Here is a 21819-nt window from a genome sequence, read left to right on the forward strand (position 1 = left end):
TGACAAACACCAGTTGTCCCAAAACAGATCCTTGTGACACACCACTAGTAACTGGACTCCAGACTGAATATTTTCCATCAATCACCACTCGCTGCCTTCTTTCAGAAAGCCAGTTTCTAATCCAGACTGCTAAATCACCCTCAATCCCATGCCTCTGCATTTTCTCCAACAGCCTACCACGTGGAACCTTATCAAAGGCATTACTGAAGTCCATGTACACCATGTCAACTGCCCTACCCTCATCCTCGTGCTTGGTCACCTTCTCAAAAAACGCAATGAGGTTTGTGAGATATGACCTACCCTTGACGAAACCATGTTGACTATCTGAAATCAAATTATTGCTTGAATTCTCAGATTATAAATCTCTTATAATCCTTTCCAAAACTTTTCCTACAACAGCCTAAGGCTCACTGGTCTATAATTACCTGGATCATCTCTACTGCTCTTCTTGAACAAGGGCACAACTTTTGCAATCCTCCAGTTCTCTGGTACTAAACCTGTAGACAATGATGACTCAAAGATCAAAGCCAAAGACTCTGCCATCTCCTCCCTAGCTTCCCAGAGAATCCTTGAATAAATCCCATCTGTCCCAGGGGACTTGTCTACATTCACTCCTTCTAGAATTGATAACACCTCTTCCTTACTAACCTCGATCCTTTCTAGTCTAATATCTCGTATCTCATTCTTCTCCTCTACAATATTGTCCTTTTCCCTGAGTGAAACCTGATGAGAAATCTTTGTTTAGCACCTCTCCAATCTCCACAGGGTCTGCATACAACTTTCCACTTCTCTGTCTTTAACTGGCCCTATTCCGACCCTAGTCATCCTTTTATCCCTCACATGCTCGTAGAAAGCCTTGGGGTTCTCCTTTATTCTACCTACTAAAGACTGTTCATATCCTCTCCTTGCTCTTAACTCTCTCTGTTTAAATCTTTCTTAGCTAATCTGTAACTCTTCATCACCTCATCTGAACCATCTTGTCTCATTGTCAAGTAAGCTTCCTTCTTCCGCTTAACAAGAGATGCAATTTCTGTAGTAAACCATGGTTCCCTTACCTTGTCACTTCATCCCTGCCTGATAGAGACATACCTATCAAGGACATGCAATATCTGTTCCTTAAACCAGCTTCACATTTCAATTGTTCCCATCCCCTATATTTGGTACCCCATTCTATGCATCCTAAGTCTTGCCTAATCGCATTGTAATTGCCCTTGCCCCATCAATAACTCTTGTCCTATGGCATGTACCTATCCCTCTTCATCGCTAAACTAAACTTAACAGAATTATGGTCCCTCTCTCAAGTGCTCACCTACCACTAAATAAAACACCTGGCCTAGTTCATTTCCAAGCACGAGATCCAGTGTGGCCTCCCCTCTTGTCAGTCCTTCGACATACTGTCAGGAAACCCTCCTGCACACATTGGACAAAAAGTGATCCATCCGACATATTAGAGTTATAGCATTTCCAGTCAGTGTTGGGGAAGTTAAAATCGTCCATAATAACCACCCTGTTCCTTTCACTCCTCCCAGAATCATTTTGCCAGTCGTCTGCTCCCCCTCCCTGGAACTCTGCGGAGACCTATAAAAGACTCCAAGCAGTGTGACCTCTCCTCTCCTGTTTCTAACTTCAGCCTATACTACCTTAGTAGATGAGTCCTTGTCAAAAGTTCTTTCAGCGTTATGCTATCCTTGACTAACAAGGCCACACTTCCCCCTGTTTTACTGCCTTGCCTGTTCTTAATGAAAGATCTCAACCCTAGAACCTGCAACATCCATTGTCACTCTCTCAGCTCTTCTGCATCTATTGCTTCCTTAGCCATCATATTACATACACACATGACCCTATGATCCTTTCTATGACTGTTTACTATAGTCCTCAAGACATGCACATGGCGGCCTGCAACAAATATCAATCAATTCATCTGCCTGATTCTTGGTCTTAACAGTAAATCAGCTGAGGACAGTCATGAAGTCACAAAACAGACTAAGTTCAACAAACCTTTCCATTTATGGTGCCATTTTATCTATGCTGTTAAGTAGCACTGATGTGCATTTTGGTGTTACAAAGCAATCCAGCCACTGCACTATACACGTAATTTTTGATCTCTCAAAGAAAGAACCAGTAATTGGAGCCATCGTTACTAATATTTAATATGCTAAATTAAAAGCCTTAATAAAACCAAGGGAGAGAACAAACAGAACTTAAAAAATACCTCGTGCTGCTGATCAAAGACTGATATGAATAAAATATTGGATGTTTTCAGCTTTGAGTTTAACTTATTCCCCAATAGAAATGTGTAAGGTCAATTGTAATCCAATTCACTTTTTTTTTAGTACATAGGACTTAAAACTTTATCAGATATTGAGTAAGGTTAGTAAAAGTAGAAGAGGGTAGGTCCTGTGCACAGAACCAAAATTAAAATCCATTAGTTCAGTAGGGATCCAGTGCATTAATCTGAAAATCATTTCTGGTTAGGTATTTGTGTTATTTGTAAGTTTTGTGATGCTGTCATAGAGTCACAGAGTCCAAGAGATGTACAGTATAGAAACAGACCCTTTGGTCCAACTTGTTCATGCCAACCAGATTTCCTAACCTAATCCTTCCCCATTTGCCAGTATCAAAATCCTTCTTATTCATATACCCATCTAGAAGCCTTATAAATGTTGTAGTTGTACCAGCCTTCCTCTGGCAGCTCATTCCATACACGCACCACCCTCTGCATGAAGAAGTTGCCCGTTAGGTCCCTTTTAAGTCTTTCTCCTCTCACCGTAAACCTATACCCTCTAGTTCTTGACTCCCCCACCCCAAGAAAAAGACCTTGTTAAGCCCAAAGCTATAGGCTTCAGTTCTACCCCCCAGGTCTGGATGACATGTTCATAAAGAAGCCCAACAGGTGATTTATTAACCTCCAAATCCTTCCAATATTTGCCAATGGCAGGCAGTAAGATTGGGAGAGCTTCCTGGTCAGCCATATGAAAGAAAGATAGTTCCCTTTACTATCCAGGCTATGATGTAAAAATACACATTACCACAACAGTATTCCTGTATTTCAAAAATAGGTTTTCGTTTCAGAGAGAAAACATACAAAAAAAGAAAGTTCATATAAAATCATGTGATTCTGTGTCTCAATTTGAAGTTATTGCTTCTCAGGTCAGTGACTATTTAAAATTAAGGCCTGCAAATCACTGTCAATGATGGGGCTGTTAAAAGTTTTGTGAATACCCTTGCTTTAAAAAAAAGTAAATTAATTTTCACTTTCTGTTTGAGGATCTCTGGTAGCCATCTTTTCACTTGGTGGCCTCCAATACAGTATCAGTATTCTGGCATGGTTGATATGCTTTGAATGTGCACTTGCGTATGTGTTGAATTGAGAAATCAAATGAAGGACCAAGACATGTGATATAAGAAAGCACTAAGAATAACATTAAGGAAGGACTGGATAAATCAGGAAGTAGTTTTTAGGAAATGTCAAGTTTTGACTAAAGTCTGAAGGTTGTACAAGAGAAAAAAGCCTCAGGAAGCCAACACAATTTTGCACAATTTTGAGATAGAAGAGAACACAGAGTATAATTTCAACAGAATGCTTATATTGAGAGGAGAAGGAACAGCAACAATACTACATTTGGAGCTCAGAAGACAAGAGCAGCAACACGAGGATCATTACAAATAGTATAATAATACAGAGAAAAATGAACATAGAATATTTGAATGGATCAACTGAGGTTAAAGATTAGGACTGAATCTTGCACCTCTAAACCCGCACATGTCCCTTGACTGGACCCATCTCCCTCAATCCCATTATTACACCCACGGACACACACACATTTTTTTGTTGTTGAATATATTAATTCTTGTCTGGAATACTGATCCACATGTATAGAGTGTAAATGATGGAGGATGAAGTTCTGATATTCTAGGTCTCTTCCATTGTATTTATCCACTAATAAAGGAACCTTGATGAATTTCTCTCATCAAAATGGCTTCAGGTTTCAAATCCTTTATACAGGTGACTCCAAGGCTCAAATTAATCTTGTTCCAATGTCATTGATGATTACATGATGTCTTATGGTTACAGTGCGTTGAAACAAATCAGATTGGATTATATTTTCTACATTTAACAGTAATTTAAATCTGTATCCAAGATGAACGATCATTTGTGATCTGATTTAAGCCCTTCGATCAAACCATAGACCCCATTTTTTTGTGGTTAATTTGGATTCGGTGATTATCTTGATTTATCATTTTCCCTGTTTAACTAGCAGCAATTGTATTTTTGTAAGATGCTAACCAAGATGTCCACCTACACTAACCCCATTTTCCTGCACTTGGCCCATATCCTTCTAAACCCTTCTTGTCCATGTATGCCCAAATGTCTTTTAAATGCTGTGATGATTACTATCTAAAACAAGAAATAAAGTCGTGGTGATTGGTGAGAGGGAAGAAAAATATTCAGTTGTGTGTAAGAACACTTCTGGATATAAGAGAGAAGCAAAAAAGAAGTAGATCCAGAGGCTAGGCCAATTTTCATGCTGGTAGACAAAAGTACTAAGATATTTATGTCTTTTTTTGGGCTAACATTCCAAATCTTTTCTTTCTCTTCCTTCTTTTTTTAAAAAAATATTATTTCAAAGATGATTACTTGTTGGGATTAAATTTCAGGAAAAATTATATTGAGTTTAGAGAAAGAAATATTAAAATGATTGAAGTTTGATATGCTTGAAGAGACTATGACATTTATTCGAGGATGTTCATTCTCTACTGATGTCCTGATACTTTCACTTGAAAGGTTTTAACAATGTTTCAAGTGTTATACCTCATGGCCACATTGAATTAAAGGTTCTATAGCAGACCCAGCCCTATCTTTCCCTCACTTTACGTTGTTCGTAATGGTCTTTGTATGTAAATGATTCAATTGGAAACACTGGTCATTTATTGATGGTGGTTAACAGATGAAAATAATAACACGGTGACTTGGTGATTGGAAAACAAAAAGTTGTGTGTGGTAATACTTCTGGATAAATAAAAAAAACTAAAGAACTCTCTGTCCCTGGCTGTGACGAGCCTGTGAACATCAAGAGTAGTGGCTTTATTTTGATGTTCAACAATAAATGATGTCCCTTGCCAGTCAGGCTTTCTGTGTAATTGCCATGATGACAAGGGTGAGATAGAAAAGAATCACCAACAAAAAGTCATTCTCCTTACCACTTATGGGGCCCCTTACTTTATGCATCATTAAGTGTTTAAACTACCTGGCAACCTTGGAGTCAAAATCCCTTGATAATCTGATAAATATGGTAGTGGACCACTGCGACCCCAAACTATTAGTTAGGTTGCAGTGTTGCAGGTTTAACTTGGCAAACTGACCTGCTGGGGAGCCATTTATTGCATTCTTGATGAGACATTTCAAAATTGTTGGAACACTGATTTCGGGAATCATTTCGGGAAATATTGAGGAATTGCTTAGTTTGTGGAATTAATAATATTGACATCCAAAGGAAGCTATTGACTGAAACAGATCTGGATCGCAAGAAAGTCATAGAACTGGCCCTTCCCTGCAAAAATGTGGAATAGGAGCTTGGAATTTCAGGAGTTCATAGACAGTGCTGTCCTCAACTTTGGGATCCCCCAAACTGCAGAGCCAAGTTCCCATCGGATAACACTCGTGGCTCCTGTTCATTGCCAAGAAAGGGTATTTGGAGTTGGAGACCACAAGGGTTTCAGAAGTGTATGTGAAGTTTCTCCACAATAAAGTGACGATCAAGAACTCCATGCTATACTTGTGGTCATAGAGTTTGCTCCACATAAGGCTACTAAAACAACAGTTGAAATATGTACTGACCAGGTCAAAGGGCAAATCCACCTCAATATAGGGCTTTGCAAATAAATCAGTCCAAGGATGAGGAATTGATACAGTTAACTTATATCTCTGCTCCCAAAGCGGCCCTAATTAAGATAAAACTTTAGGTAAATGATCACTCCGGAGATATAGAGGTAGACATGTGGGCGGCCATACCTGTTGTTGGGGAGAAAACATTTAGGAAACTCTGGGTGTTTTGCCTTTAACTCTACAAGAAACAAAAGCTATACTGGCTGCTTACCTTGTGTCTTTTTGGGACCGCTGTAACCCCAGTTATATATGAGCAACAAACAGTCTGACTGCTCTTAATGGTAGTACAAGGGCCAAGTTCCAGCACTTTGGGAAGAGACTGGCTAAAGAAAATTTGCTGAGATTGGCAACTGATCTTTAAAGTGGATACTGGCAATTTGTATGAAGTCATTGGGAATTATCTTAATGTACTGTCAAAGGGCCATGGGAAGATAAAAGGTGCCAGAGCGAAGGTCTATGCAGATCCAGAAGCCTGACCTAAATATTTCCAGGTACGACCTGTGCCCTACGTGCCAAAGTAAAAGCTAAAGTAGATCATCTGGAGGAACTTGACATCATGTGCCCAGTGCCATTTGCTGAATGGGCCATGCCAGTTATCACATTCTTAAAACCTGACAACTCAGTCCGTCTCTTTGGCTTTAGCAGAGCTTCTGGCTTGGACAGATACCCTATGACATGCAGAGAAGTCTTGTTTACAAAGCTGGCTGGGGTTCACATATTTTCTAAATTGGATATGAGCTGTGTTTACCTCCAACTGGAGCTTGAGGCATCTTCCAAGAAATATGTCACTACATATCACTCACAAAGGACTATATAAGTACAGAAGTTACTGCAAAGGACACTGGGACAGTTTAGGAGGGGTATTGAGGCATTCCTCTGTAGCTGTTGTCCTGGTAATGAGGTAAATAGATGGGGAGCAAGGTAAAGTACTTTAACTACAGGGTTGATAAGGACAAATTACACTGTCAAAGAGAAAGTGAAGGTCATATGCAGGACTCCAACTCCAAGGAATGCAATGGAGTGGAAATCTTTTCTGTGTCTCATTGTATACTATGGGAAATTCATGCCCAACCTGGCGATACAGCTGACATCCCTCTATGCCCTGCAAAATAAAATCATAAATAGTCATGACTAATGTCCCAAGGGAAAGCCTTTGAAATATCAGACAAAAACTACTCTTGACAAGTATATTAACTCATTATGATCTCTGCGACGCCTCCCTATGGGTTGGAGTCGGTATTATTGCTGCATTGGGATGATGGAGCAGAATGTCCAATTATGTATGACCCCTGGCGGTGGCAGAAAAGAAGTATGTCCAGATCAAGGAAGAAGGTTGTGGGAAAGTTTCACCAGCATGTCTGCACAGTGGGAAAGTTTCACCAGCATGTCTACACAGTGGGAAAGTTTCACTAGTATGTCTATGGTCAGTATTGCAGCAGTGTAACTGATCACAGTCCTCTGCTGGGACTCTTCAAGGAATACAGGGTGATTCCTCCCTTTGCATCAAATCTGATCCAAAGCTGCACACTGCTATTTGGTACCTATGAATATATCTTGGAACACCATTCAGGGAGACACATAACCAATGCAGATGCCTTGAGCTGCCTCTGCTACCCACCAGACTAATGTCACCTCCAAAGGCTAATTAAGTCATCAGGACTTTGAACTTCACGGACACTCAACCAATATCTGTCAAGCAAATCCAGGAATCCACACGTTGGCAAAGTTATGTCATATCTGTCTAAATGGTGGATCACAAGCACGACCTATGCAAGAGTTGGAACTATATCTCAAAGTATCAGGAGTTCAGCATACCAGAATGTATCATTTTGTGAGCAGCCTGGGTGGTTGTTCCACATCCAATTCAGTGAGCAATACTTCAAAAATTGCACAATGGCCACCAAGGAATTTCTAAAATATGAATGTGTGCAAGGAGCTGTGGCCTGGAATATACACAGGTATCGAACATCTGGTCAAACAGTGCAAAACTTCCCAGGAAGTCTCTACCAGCAGCCTCAATGTACTCATGGGAATGGCTGGGAGACCCTGACTGTGAGTCAATGCAGATTCTGCAGGGCCATTTATGGGCAGGATGTCCTAAATCCTTATTTGCGCTCATTCAGAATGAATCGATTTGCACTGATTGGCACCTCTACTACTTCTTACAACAACAGAGAAAAACTCCTCCAATCCTTTTACGTTTCAGACTTTCATGAAAACAAAGCATTTTACTCTAACACTCTACTATCTACCTTCTGCCTGGCTGAGTGGTCCATGTATTCAAAGTCTCATGAGAAAGCAAACTCCGGGGTCTTTGGAAACAAAGCTAGCACTTTTCCTCTTCAACTACATGTCATTGCTGATTATGACGATGGGTGTAACTCGGCTGGAACTATTGATGGGTTGACTTTTTAGGACTAGGCTTATCCTGAATTTCCAAAACTAGTTGGCAAGAATTAAAATATGAACCCCCGAAACAGAGGCCGTGATAGGCATAGACCAGACAGAGATTTTAATCTGGGAGATATGGTCTATGTAAGGAACTTTAGTGATGGCTCTCCATGGATTTTGGGAGTTACCATACATTGTTGAAACCGGGAAGAAGACTGCAAAAAGGCACGTTGACCACCTCTTTTGGCCGCAATCCTCCACAGAAACAATTGCTTTGACATACACACCACCATTGACATCCTGTGGACGGGACATCTGCCCACCAGAAACTCGAGAGCCAGTCCTGAGGACTACAAGGTCTCAGAAAAGGAGTCAGAAGTGGTGGAAGCTCAGTCAAAGGTTGCCACTGAGGAGGGCCCCCCCTGCAGTGGTTCTTTGGTCATCGCTAAAGAAACGTTTGCCAGTCCCCCACCCCCAAACTGACCCTGAAAGCAACAGAAATGGGGTCATGGGCAAAGCAACACAAAGAGGCCCCATGATCACAGGAGCGAGATGAACCCACAGATTCGGAAGGGATGTGATGAACCCTATTCGAACCGTGGTGAATCACAGATGAATCTCTTTGTGGAAGTCATTGAGTAGGTGTTTCCTTGGTAATAGCCTTCCCAGCAGAACCCTTTGAGGCCCAGATTCAGGTCCCACCTGCTCCAGAGGTGTGTCATAACATGACTGAACAGCTTGTTAGAAAATCGGTTTTGAAAAATAAGCAGGTCTGGAAAGGCTCTTGTTGTGCAGTGGTTGTGTCCCTACCTTTGAGTCAAGAGGCCAGGGTTCAAGTTTCACCTGTTCCAGAAATGTGAAATAATATTGTTGAGCAGCTTAATTAGAAATAGATTTTTAAAAATTAAGTGGACCTTGCATGGGTGTTTTACTGGTGGTTGTTGATTGTTAAAAACATTGGAGAGAATAAGTCACAGTCAGGAAACAGAAAAGATAAGGCAGATCCAAAGATGGGTCTGCAGAACTGTCTGTCCTGAGCTGGGACTAGTCTGTATACACTATTAGTGACTCTATTTTGGCATTCAACAATAAACATTCCTATCCAGTCGGGTATCATGGGTTATTATAGACCCAAAATATTAACTCTGCTTTCTCCCTCTGCAGCTGCTACCAGCCTTGTTGAGTTTCTGCAATTTTTTTTAAATTTTATGTGCCTCAAGACACTCACAGTAGCAATATAAAACAAAATGTGACATCAAGGCACAGAAGGAGACATTAGATAAAATGACCAATGGTTTGGTCAAAGAGTAGATTTTGATGGGTGTCTTAAAGGAGAAAAGAGAGGTGGAGGGAGAAAGGTAACCGATTTCAGGGATTAAAGCCCAGGCAACTGAGGATGTAGCCACTCGAGGTGGAGAAATTAAAATCAGTGGTGCTCAAGAGACCAGAATTAGGTGAGCACAGATGAAAGGTAAAAATTTCAAAATCAAGGTATTGTTTGGCCAAGAGCTACGGAGGTCAACAGCCTCAGGAGTGATGGAAGAACAGGACTGGTGCAAGTTAAGACAGATGCTTTTAGACATGCTGAAGTTGCTCTGTGTTCTGTTTTTATCTCAGATTTTCAATATCTGTGATATTTAACATTATTTGTGCAAATTCTGCATAATGCTTTGCTGTAGTGCTGCAAGGTGAGACATGAAATAATCATCTCTTGAAGATAAAATGGACAATTCTAGTTTTTGGATTTAACTTCCATTAGAAGACTTAGTTTAAGGTTACTTCAGTTTGTTTAATTATTGTCTGAGGCTGAACTATAATTATTCTTGTATTTAAAACAACCATGAAATGTATTAATCCAAGGAACAAAATTTATCTATGACAAATTCCATGAAGTCAGACGAATGAGTTACGCACTGTGGATACTCGTGGTTTTTTAAATTTAGTTTTTGGGAACAAGAGAAGTTTGAATTATTTGGCAGCACCCTATGTTTAAAATGAAATATTTCTATATTTACAAACTCTTCTTCAATCAGTGAGGGATCTTGAACAGTAGACAATGAACTCGTATTTTCATGGAATGCAACACACCAATTTTAAATAAAATCTGGCATTTTTAAAATTATGGCATGTGAGTGTCACTGGCTGATACAGCACTTATTAACTCATCTTTAATTGCCCTTCAGAGGACTATGGTAAGATGTCTTCCTGCTCTGCTGAAGTCCTTGAAGTGTAGGTACACTGAGAGTGTCATTAGGGTGCTAATAAAAGGATGCATAAGACTGTTATGGAAGTAGAATTTTGCCAACATCTGTAGAAAGCTTATACTTTACTTCAGGCACACTCCATATTGAGTTTAATAATTCTTTTCAGTTAGTTGGGCAATTGAGAAAACAAAATATAGAAAAGGGAGACTCAAATGGATAAAAATAACCGCAGGGAAAAGATGAAAATCATAGGTTAGCAATACTTAATTCCTTGCAGCCCATGTAACATTTGCAACTTCCTGTCCTTTTATCTATGCAGGTGTTTCTTTTTTATTTTAAAAAACCTTTGGAAAACAGGACAAGGACTGAAATGTATTTAATATTTCTAGCTCTGGCTATTTTAGATAAATGCATTGGTCAGCAGGCAGTGCTCAGTTTTGACATGTGTATGCAGTTTTAGTTTTGGAGAAGAGTAACAATGTATCAAATTTACCTTTATTTCTTTTGCGTAGGCTACTGGGTCGAGGCATTGAGCTGACTGGCTACATTTACATCTGGAAGAATTTTAGACTGTTTGAACTCCCGTGGGATTCTGCCTGGACATGGTGGTTGGCATTTTTAGGAGTTGACTTTGCTTACTACTGGCTCCATCGAATGTCTCATGGTAGGACATTTTTTAAGCAACATTTTACTGATGTTTAAATGTTATTCAAGAGAATCGCAGTTTTAGCCTTTCACATAAGACATTTTTAAATTTGAGACTATTTCTGCAAGACTGAGTGAAGAATGGTTATTTCATGATATGATATAATGATAGATTATTATATCTCAGAATAACTTTATTCGGCCATGACTACTATGCTGGCATTTTCTTGTAAATTGTTAACATTGAAGCAGTACCTTTTAGATGGAGCAGTTATTACGTTTCAACAAACCTTGCATTTATATAATGCCTTTAACATGGTAAAACAGTGTTTTATAGGAGAGTTATCAAACAACATTTTATACGGAGTAAAATAAAAAGTTATTAAATCAGGCGAAAAAAATCAATTTGCCAAAATGTTAAGTTATAAGAAGCTATGTAAAAGAGATGGAATTCTAGAGTTTGATGTTTGGCAGTTGAAGGCATGGAAGAATTAAATTCATGAATACACAAGAGACCAGAATGGGGCAACACAGAGATTTTGAATGTTTTAAGGGAGAATATTTGTAATTCGTGTTGGGAATTTTAAAATAGAGACATTACGAGTACATAAACCAAATAGATCAAAATGATATTGGACAAAAAAGTACATGAAGAAATTGTGCATCATGATATTGAATTGATTATGTTTATATATAAGATTTTAAATAAAATGTTTTTAAAATCTGTATGTGCATTTGCAATGTTCCATGAACATTATGTTATATTGATGTTACATGTTTTGTGATAACAATCAATGCCAACCAATGGTTGGGATAGTTTGTTGCTACTACCTGTGAATAGGTTTAGGTTCCTGATGAAGGGCTTTTGCCCGAAACGTTGATTTCGCTGCTCGTTGGATGCTGCCTGAACTGCTGTGCTCTTCCAGCACCACTAATCCAGTATTTGGTTTTCAGCATCTGCAGTCATTGTTTTTACCTTAGGTGTGTATTTGGTATACAAAGGTCTCTGGCACTGAACCTGGCACTGTGGCTCAGAAGGGAAGTGGGGAGAATAGAAAAGCATTTGAGGTAGGGTACTCAATAGTTAGATGGATTGACAGGAGATTTTTGTGGTCAGGAACTGGACTCCTGGAAGGTACGCTGCCTCCCTGGTGCCAGGGTCTGGGATGTCACTGATTTGGGTTTACAGGATTCTGAAGGGGGAGGGTGAGCAGCTAGAAATCATGGTACATATTGGCACAAATGATATAGCCAGGAAAGGGATTGAGGATCTGAAAAGTGGCTACAGAGAGTTAGGTTGGAAGGTGAAGAGCAGGACGAGTAGAGTGGTTTGCTACCAGTGCCACAAGATAGTGAGGTGAGGAACAGTCAGTTGAATGCAGCTTAACATATGGCTGCAAGGCTGGTGCAGGAGGGAGGGCTTCACATACCTAGACCATTGAGATACCTACTGGGGAAGATGGGACCTGTATGTGAAGGGCGGGTTGCACCTGAACTGGAGGGGCACAAATGTGGGAGATTTGCTTGTGTGGTTCAGGAGGGTTTAAATTAGTTGGCAGCGGGGTGGGAATCAGAGCCACATATCTGAGAGGTGGTCAGTTGCAGATGGGGCAGTGACAGGATGTAGTGAACCTACTGGGAAGGTTTCTCACGTGATGAAACAAAAGGATCAGTTAAAGTGTGTCTGCTTTAACGCAAGGAGTGTCAGAAATAAGAGTGATCAACTTAGAGCAGTATTTGGGGCTATGATGTTGTGGCCATAACGGAGACGTGGGTTTCACAGGGGCAGGAATGGTTGCTTGATGTTCCAGGGTTTAGAACATATAAAAAGAACAGGGAGGGTGGAAAAAGAGGAGGGGGTGTAGCATTGCTAATCAACGAGTGCATCACAGCTACAGAAACGAAGGTTGTTGGGGAAGGTTTGTCTACTGAGTCAGAATGGGTGGAGGTTAGGAACAGCAAGGGAACAGCCACCGCATTGGGGGTTTTCTACAGACCACCTAATAGCAGTAGAGAGATATAAGAGCTCATAGGCAGGCAGATTCTGGAAAAATGCAGATGTAACAGGGTTGTTGTTATGGGTGATTTCAACTTTCCCAATATCGACTGGAACCTCCTTAATGCAGATGTTTTGGATGGAGCCGTTTTTGTCAGGTATGATCAGGATGGTTTCCTGACTCAGTATGTAGACAGACCAACGGGGGGAGAGGCCATTGTGGATTTGGTGCTCGGCCATGAGCCAGGACAGGTGTCATATCTCGTGGTGGGAGAACACTTTGGTGAAAGTGATCACAACTGCCTCACATTTACCATAGCCTTGGGGAGAAAAAGGAGCAGTTACTGAGGGAAGATATTTAATTGGGGAAAAGGAAATTATGACACTATCAGACTGGGAAGTACAGACTGGGAGCAATTGTTCCACAGAAAGGACACAGCAGACATGTGGAGACTATTTAAGGAGCAGTTGTTGTGAGTGATGCATGAATTTGATCTTTTGAGACAGGTAAAAAGGGGTAAGATTAAGGAACCTTGGATGACGAGAACAAAAGAGCTTCTCGTCAAAAGGAAGAAGGCAGCTTATGTAAGGTGGAGGAGGCAAGGATTTTGCACAGCTTTACAGGATTATAGGCTTGCTAGAAAGGAGCTCAGAAATGGACTGAGGAGTGCCAGGAGGGGGCACGAAAAAGGCTTGGCAAGAATGATTGGGGAGAATCCAAAGGCATTTTACTCCTATGTAAGGAATAAGAAGATGATCAGGGAGAAGGTAGGGCTGATCAGGGATAGTGTAAGGAACTTGTGCGTGGAGTCTGAGCAGATAGGGGAAGCCCTAAATGATTTTTTTGCTTTGGTTTTCACTAATGAAAGGGACCTTGTTGTGAATGAGAACTTTGAGGAGCTGACCAGGCTTGAGCAGATCAAGTTGATGTGCTGGAAATTTTGGCAAACATTAAGATTTATTAGTCCCCAGGGCCAGACCAGATTTATCCTAGGCTGCTCCGGGAAGTGAGAAAGGGGGTTACCAAGCCGCTGGCGAAGATCTTTGCTTCCTCAGTCTCCACGGGAGTCGTACCGGAGGATTGGAAGGAGGTGAATGTTGTTTCTCTTTTTTCAAGAAGGGTAATAGAGAAATCCCTGGCAATTACAGACCAGTCAGTCCTATGTTTGTGGTCAGCAAAGTTTTAGCAAGAATTGTGAGGGATAAGATTTATGACTTTTTGGAAAAGCATAGCGTGATTAAAGGGAGTCAGCATGGCTTTGTGAGGGGCAGGTCATGCCTCACAAATCTTATTGAGGTTTTTGAGGAGGTGATAAGACAGGTCGATGAAGGTCGAGCAGTGGATGTGGTGTATATGAGTTTCAGCAAGGCATTTGATAGGGTTCCCCATGGTAGGCTCATTCATAAAGTCAGGAAGAATGGGATACAGGAAGATTTGGCTATCTGGATTCAGAATTGGTTGGCTGACAGAAGACAGAGAGGGGTTGTAGATGGAATGTTTTCTGGCTGGAGGTCAGTGTTGAGTGGGGTCCTGCAGGACTCTGTTCTTGGGCTTCTGCTCTTTATAGTTTTTTTTTATAAATGACTTGGATGAGGAGGTTGAGGGGTGAGTTAGTAAATTTGCAGACAAAACAAAGGTTGGAGGTACCGTTGATAGTATCGAGGGCTATTGCGGGCTGCAGCGTGACATAGACAGGATGCAGAGCTGGGCTGAGAAATGGCAGATGGAGTTCAACCTGGATAAATGCGAAGTGATGTATTTTGGAAAGTCGGACTTTAGGATTAAAGACAGGATTCTTGGCAGTGTGGAGGAACAGAGGGATCTTGGTGTTCAAGTACATAAATCCCTCAAAGTTGCCACCGAAGTGGAGAGGGTTGTTAAGAAAGCATATGGTGTTTTGGCTTTCATTAACAGAGGAATTGACTTCAAGATCTGTAAGGCTTTGCTACAGCTCTACAAGTCCCTGGTGAGGCCACACTCGGAATATTATGTCCAGTTCTGGTCTCCCTATTATAGGAAAGGTGCAGAGGCTTTGGAGAGGGTGCAAAGAAGGTTTACCGGGATGATGCCTGTACTGGAGGGCTTGCCTTATGAAGAAAGGTTGATAAGCTTGGACTTTTCTCTCTGGAGAGAAGGAGGAAGAGAGATGACTTGATTGAGGTATACAAGATAATGAGAGTAATGGATAGTGTCAATAGCCAGAGACTTTTCCCCAGGGCAGGATGGACTGGCACAAGGGGGTCATAGTTTTAAGGTATTAGGAGAAAGGTACAGAGGGGACGTCAGAGTTAGATTCTTTATGCAGAGAGTTGTGAATGCATGGAATGCGTTGCCAGCGGTGGTGTTGGAAGCAGAGACATTGGGGACATTTAAGCGACTGCTGGACATGCACATGGATAGCAGTGAATTGAGGGGTGAGTAGGCTAAGTTATTTTATTTAACATTAGGATTAACGCTTGGCACAACATCGTGGGCCAAAGGGCCTTTTCTGTGCTGTACTTTTCTATGTTCTGTGTTCTAAAGGTAGAAGAATCACACTAGTGAGTCTTACCAAGAAGATAGTCTTGTGTTTAACAAGCTATAGTTTATTGTGTGATACAGTCATGTACAAATTACGTTAGTAAGTTAGATATTGGTACGAATACTATTGGGGTCTACGCAGGTTTCCATCTGATTGCATTGCAAGATGTTTTAGGTATGCCTTTGACTGTTTATTACATTGGATTAGAAGATGTACAGTTAATTGAAGGCCATACTTCTATTTGAACTGGTGTTTTTTTCTTTGTTATATACATGGCTTCCCACTGAAAACATACCTGACAGTGACATGTAAAATCCAGCTCCATGGTTTGCATAATGTCATCCAACCATGCTGGATCTTGGGTGTGTGGTAGGTGGCTTCTTTAGCAGGAACAACTATATAAGCAAAAACAGGAATTACTGGAGAAATTCAGGAGGTCTGACAGAATCTGTGGCAAGAACATAGTTAATGTTTTGAGTTCTGTGACTTCCTTCAGAACTGAGCAACTATACAATGTCATAATTTAAAACACAGAACTGCAGATGCTGAAGATCTGAAAGATAAACAGAAACTGCTGGAGAAACCCAGCCGGTCTGGCAGCATCTATGGAGAGAAATACTGGATTAGTGGTGCTGGAAGAGCACAGCAGTTCAGGCAGCATCCAACGAGCAGCGAAATCAACGTTTCGGGCAAAAGCCCTTCATCAGGAATAATGGAGAGAAAGCAGATTTAACATTTCTAGTCCTGTGGGGACGTACACAATAAATATGCGTTTTTCAGAAGAGAATTATTATGAACAGTGTAACATGTGTAAGAATGTTTCGAACAAATCTTCTTTTATGTTTGTAATATGTAAAGTTCTGTACTTCTGTTTTGACATGAATTAATTTACTTGCCTCGTTGCATTTAAGAATACACAAATAGCTATTATGTGTTTTCTTGAAAGCACAGCATGGTATTTCTTGTTCCCACATGTTTTCGTTAATTCTGAGATTTACTTTCAGAAAAAGTGGGTCGGGTAGGACAGGCAGATGGTCTGTTGAGTCGTTGCCTTAGCCATGGACAAAACTAGTTTGAGAGCCTTGGTTTAAGGAAGTGAAACTAACCACAGCCTTCAACTTAGTCATTTTCAGCCTCTTCATCAATGACTTTCCCTCCAACAAAAGGTCAAAAGTGGGAATGATTAATGATGATTGCACAGCATTCAGTTCTATTCGCAACTTTTCTGTTAATGATGCATGTAAGAAGACCTGGAAAACATCCAAACTTTGACAAATAAATCACAAATGTTCAGCCAAGATATCTCCGTCAAGTGAGAGTCTAATCACCTCTTGAATTACAAGTTATGGTGGAGGAGTAGGAACAATAACAATACTAACCACATCATTGTGAGATACCTGACTTCTTTAATGGTCGTTTCACTTAAACCAAAAGGATTGCTATACACTTTGTTGTGATACACGTCATTAGAAAAGCAGTGACCCTTTAAAATAACAGCTCGAGCATTGAGTATTAATACTACCCATACCTACTCTGTTATACTTTGCAGAATTAGTATACGAAAAATTACGGATTGATCGGGTCAATTTGTCTGTCTCCTCGCATAAGGCGATGAGATATTACTCATTGTCTTCTTAAATGTTTATGTAATACAGTAAATCATGTGTTGATAATTCTCCAGGATGCTTTAAACTCCTCCTGCCAAAATGAAATTTGATGTGCATCCATAAAATTTTGGACAAAGCTATGTTAAGTCTGGAGTCCTGGCAAATAATTAGCTTTTTTATTGTCCAAAGAAAATCTGAATGGTTGGCAAGAATGTAAAACTTTCTAAGCCAAACTTCGAACAGTGGATCAAATATGTACAGCACCTAGCTTAGCATAATGTGTTTTAAAATGATGTGCATGGCATGCAGAATAACTATCCAGCTCTAGTGTCTGGGTATTTATTTCACTTGCTGTTCATGGGAACTTGCAATGTACAAATTGGTTGCTACATTTGCCTAAATAATAAGCATGGGTGCAAGTCTGAATAATTCTGTCTGAAAAAGACTGTCTGTAAAGTCATTTTGGGGAATTTGAACCATATTGGTTTAATTTTGCCATGCATAAGGGCCGTCGGTTCATCTCAAATATATTTTAGTTTCTTTATACATAAAGGTATTGACTATCATGTTCATAAATTCTCAATATGTCGCAGTGGAAAACATTAATGACAGATAATTCTGGATGGAATAAGTTATACGTTAATTTTATAATCAAAAAAATGAATTTCACATGTGCATAGAATTTTCAGTGAAATAGGCATTGACTTCTTCATTAGGGAATATTATCTATATGATAAAATTCAAATCTGTAAGTTAGTACAGCAGGTTTGTGAATGGGACTCCTTAGAAATTGTGCTGTTCACACAATCTCGAGGTTACTTTTTGTGCCTGTTGGTCCCAGATTGTGTTTTCAGTTGTTCCACTCTCCCTTCATTGTTTGGAAAATGAGGATTATTTTAGAAAACTGACCAAACATCTGAAAGAACCAAATTCTAAGCATTGAATGTTCTACTTTTTAAACTGTTTTAAATATATGTAAATTCTAATTATGTATTGCAAATAAATGGAGTGGCTATTTTACAAGCTTTTGAGTTACTTACCTATTGATTTGTTTTGCTGCTATTCTTGATGGTTTATGAGATTGATCAGAACTTTTGCGCAGTGTTGTAATTTATTGAATGGCCTCCTCCCACCTTGCCTCCTGTAAAAATACTAACGCTTGTTCCCAATTCCTCCACCTCCACCTCATCCGTTCCCAGGAGGACCACTTCCACCACAGATCACACCAGATGGCCTCCTTTTTTAAAGACCACAATTGCCCCTCCCATGTGGTTGATGGTGCCCTCCAGTGCATCTCATCCAAGTCCCGCACCTCTGCCCTCGAACCCCACCTCTCCATCCGCAACAAGGACAGAACCCCCGGTCCTCACCTTCCACCCCATCAACCTCCGCATACATTGCATCATCCCGCCGACATTTCTGCCACCTACAAACAGACCCGACCATCAGAGATACATTTCCATCCCCACCCCTACTCACTGTCCGTTAAGACCATTCCCTCTGCAACTACCTGGTTGGGTCCACGCCCCCTTACTGCCCACCCTCCACTTCTGGCACCTTCCCCTATCACCACAGGAATTGCAAAACCTGCGCCCACACCTCCCCCTCACTTCCATCCAAGGCCCCAAAGAAGCCTTCCACATCCGTCAAAGATTAATCTGCACTTCCTCACATGTCATTGACTGTATCCGTTGCTCCCATTGTGGTTCCTTCTACTTTGGGGAGACTGGACATCTACTTGCAGAGCGCTTCAGGAACATCTCCAGGACACCGGCACCAATCAACTCCACTGTCCCGCGGTTGAACATTTCAACTCACCCTCCCATTCTGCCAAGGGCATGCAGGTCCTGGGCCTCCTCCATTGCCACTCCCTCACCACCCAGCACCTGGAGGAAGAACACCTCATCTTCTGTCTTGGGACCCTTCAACCCCATGACATCAATGTGGACTTGACCAGTTTCCCCATTTCCCTTCCCCACACCTTACCCCAGTTCCAACCTTCCAGCTCAGCACAAACCTTATGACCTGTCCCATCTGCCAATCTTCCTTCCCACCTATCTGCTCCCCTCTCCTTTCCAATCTATCACCTTCACCCCCACTCCATCACCTATTGCATTCTCAGCCATCTTCCCCCCAGCCTCACCCCCCTCCCATTTATATCTCCACTTCCGAGGTTCTCAGCCTCATTCCTGATGAAGGGTTTTTACCCGAAATGTCGATTTTCCTGCTCCTCAGATGCTGCCTGATCTGCTGTGCTTTTACAGCACCACTCTAATCTTGACTCTGATCTTCAACATCCACAGTCCTCACTTTCGCCTTTAAAATACAATGAGGTGATGGTGGCTTGAGAATATTTAGAAAGAGAGTCTGTGGGTCTCAGAGTGTTGGAAGGGAAGTTCTGGAGTACAGAGTTGGTGAGATGATATATCAACTTGACAGAAAAGCAAACAACTACTTCAAAAAAAAGCTGACCCAGGCTCAAAAACATGAACAACTTAAAAAAAAAACAAATAGCTGAGGCCACAGATTTATGATGGTTGGGTATGGTAAATTCATTTTTTTATTGCATTGCATTTCTGTATTTTTAGTGATGTTTTGGGATCAATTCTATAATTCAATTATTTTCTCTGTAAAACCAGACATACATTAGCCTTTAACTTATCATGAAAATTCTTAGTGACACAGAAATGCAGTGGAATATGACTTTCTTCCAAATTATGCTGCAGTCTGTCTTTGTACTTGAATTTTCTTTTTATTTATATAACACACAGTTGGGTATTTTTGTCCTAGTTTGCTGAGAAACCTTGACAAAATCTTGGTCTGGCGGTGCAAAATGTCTTTTTTAGGGGAGCTTTGGGATATGTTCATTCTTTGCCAAAAATAAAGTAAAATCATGGATAGGGAGCTCATGAATCTCTTCATATTAAGATTAGGAGATTTATGCTGCTTCTGCATCTCTCTGTTCTACATGTGGATGAAGCCAAATCTTATTGTAATTCTCCCCTGTTCTGGATCTGAACCCACGTTTTTTTAATGTAACTCTTTTGTCTCCTCTGTGCTCTGTCTGACTTCATCTTGCCCGAGAGGATCCTATGATTTTTTTTTAAAACTTCTGATTCTTCATCATGTATTGCATTTAATTGTCAGCAGAAGGTGGGCACTAAGTCAGGATACACTTGAGTACCTACCAATTGGCAGTGTGATTTTGGGGTGCTTATTTGTAACTGCATGCATAAATAAATGTTTGTGCAAGTGATTCCAGTTATATCTTTCACCAACTGGATTTCTGAAGCACACCATGGGAATGGAAGATGATTACTTGAAGGTGAAGTTTGGGAGTTTAAGGAAAAACAATTTTTAGACAGAACACTACAATTCTAACACCCATAATGGGAAATGACACAAACCAAAGTGTTGGAATATGATCACGGTCTGATTCTCTCTCACTCTGAATCGTATGACCAATGGAAGAATGAAGTGGATAGGTGGACATGAGTTTCATCCCTGTTGAAGAGGGAACTAAGTATGGCCTTAGCATTGTCACTTTTGACTTAGAAATAAACTCAGAAGTAAAAAAATTATTTTGAGGTGCATGCCCATTAGTTGGATTGTAATGAAGGTTTGAGGCTTTCATTTGAGTTCTTCAGTGAAAATTACAAGAAAATAGATCAGGTAAAAGCTTTTAATGTAGGTAAGCATTATTAGATTTCAGGAGTAGATGGTTATTCCTTTCAAGACAATGGTGTGGACTTGAACAGATTGTGCAAAGAACTAAAGAAATTAAATTTGTGAATCTCCAGTTCAATATTATATTAGTGTTAACTGGTGTTTAGAGAAAGGGAAACCTTTCTTTTAAGATCAGATGTCTGCTATCTTAAAATCTCTTGAGGAAACAGTCATTTTCTCGGTGGAGCAAATGAGGCATTCTGTCATGTCACAGAATAAAAACTCAATGATTACAAGATTGCAAAATGATCCAGATACTGCATATAGGCATCAATGGAAGCGTTTAAAGATGAGCCAAATGAGGATGAAAGGGGTCTTTGGATTTGGCTGTTTTGGAGGAAGATAGAATTGGAGCAGCAACAATACACAACAAAATGCCTGAGGAGTCATAAGTAGGTGCTTCAGGTATGAACTGGCATCAAGCTGAGATGAATTAGTCAAAACAGTAATACATAACAAAGAGAATTCTGATGAAGTGTATGAAGATAGTGATGTATCTGAATGAGTGGTACAAGCCACAAGGAGTTCTAATCCTTCAATAAATGTGTTGGTTGCAGACTTATCTAACTTTGAAATGCTGGATAGCATTTTCACTTTGACAATATGTGGAACAGACTGGTTGAAATACTACCTTGATTCACTCCGTAGTGATGACTGATGCCAGGTTAAGAAATGTAAAAGTATTAGTTGCTTTGTCTTGTCATCACCAAGTTTATTGAAGTAATTGAGTAGCTGTAATTTCATAGAAAATAATTGGGCAAAACTATTTCTTAAATACTGATCACTTTTAATAAGGTATTTGTGTTGTTATGTAATCCTTTTCTAAAAGAAACCATAGTTG

At 40.4% G+C, this 21819-nt stretch overlaps 1 protein-coding gene across 1 annotated transcript in view; it reads left to right on the plus strand.

Annotated features, from left to right (window-relative positions):
- Positions 1-21819, plus strand: part of agmo (alkylglycerol monooxygenase) — a 365321-nt gene that overhangs the window by 73707 nt on the left and 269795 nt on the right. The window contains exon 3 of the mRNA XM_072575376.1: positions 10995-11146. Coding sequence (XP_072431477.1) covers positions 10995-11146 — 152 coding nt within the window. The remainder of the gene's footprint in view (positions 1-10994; positions 11147-21819) is intronic.

This window comes from Chiloscyllium punctatum, chromosome 8 (genome assembly GCF_047496795.1).
Source record: "Chiloscyllium punctatum isolate Juve2018m chromosome 8, sChiPun1.3, whole genome shotgun sequence".
NCBI classification, from domain to species: Eukaryota; Metazoa; Chordata; class Chondrichthyes; order Orectolobiformes; family Hemiscylliidae; genus Chiloscyllium; species Chiloscyllium punctatum.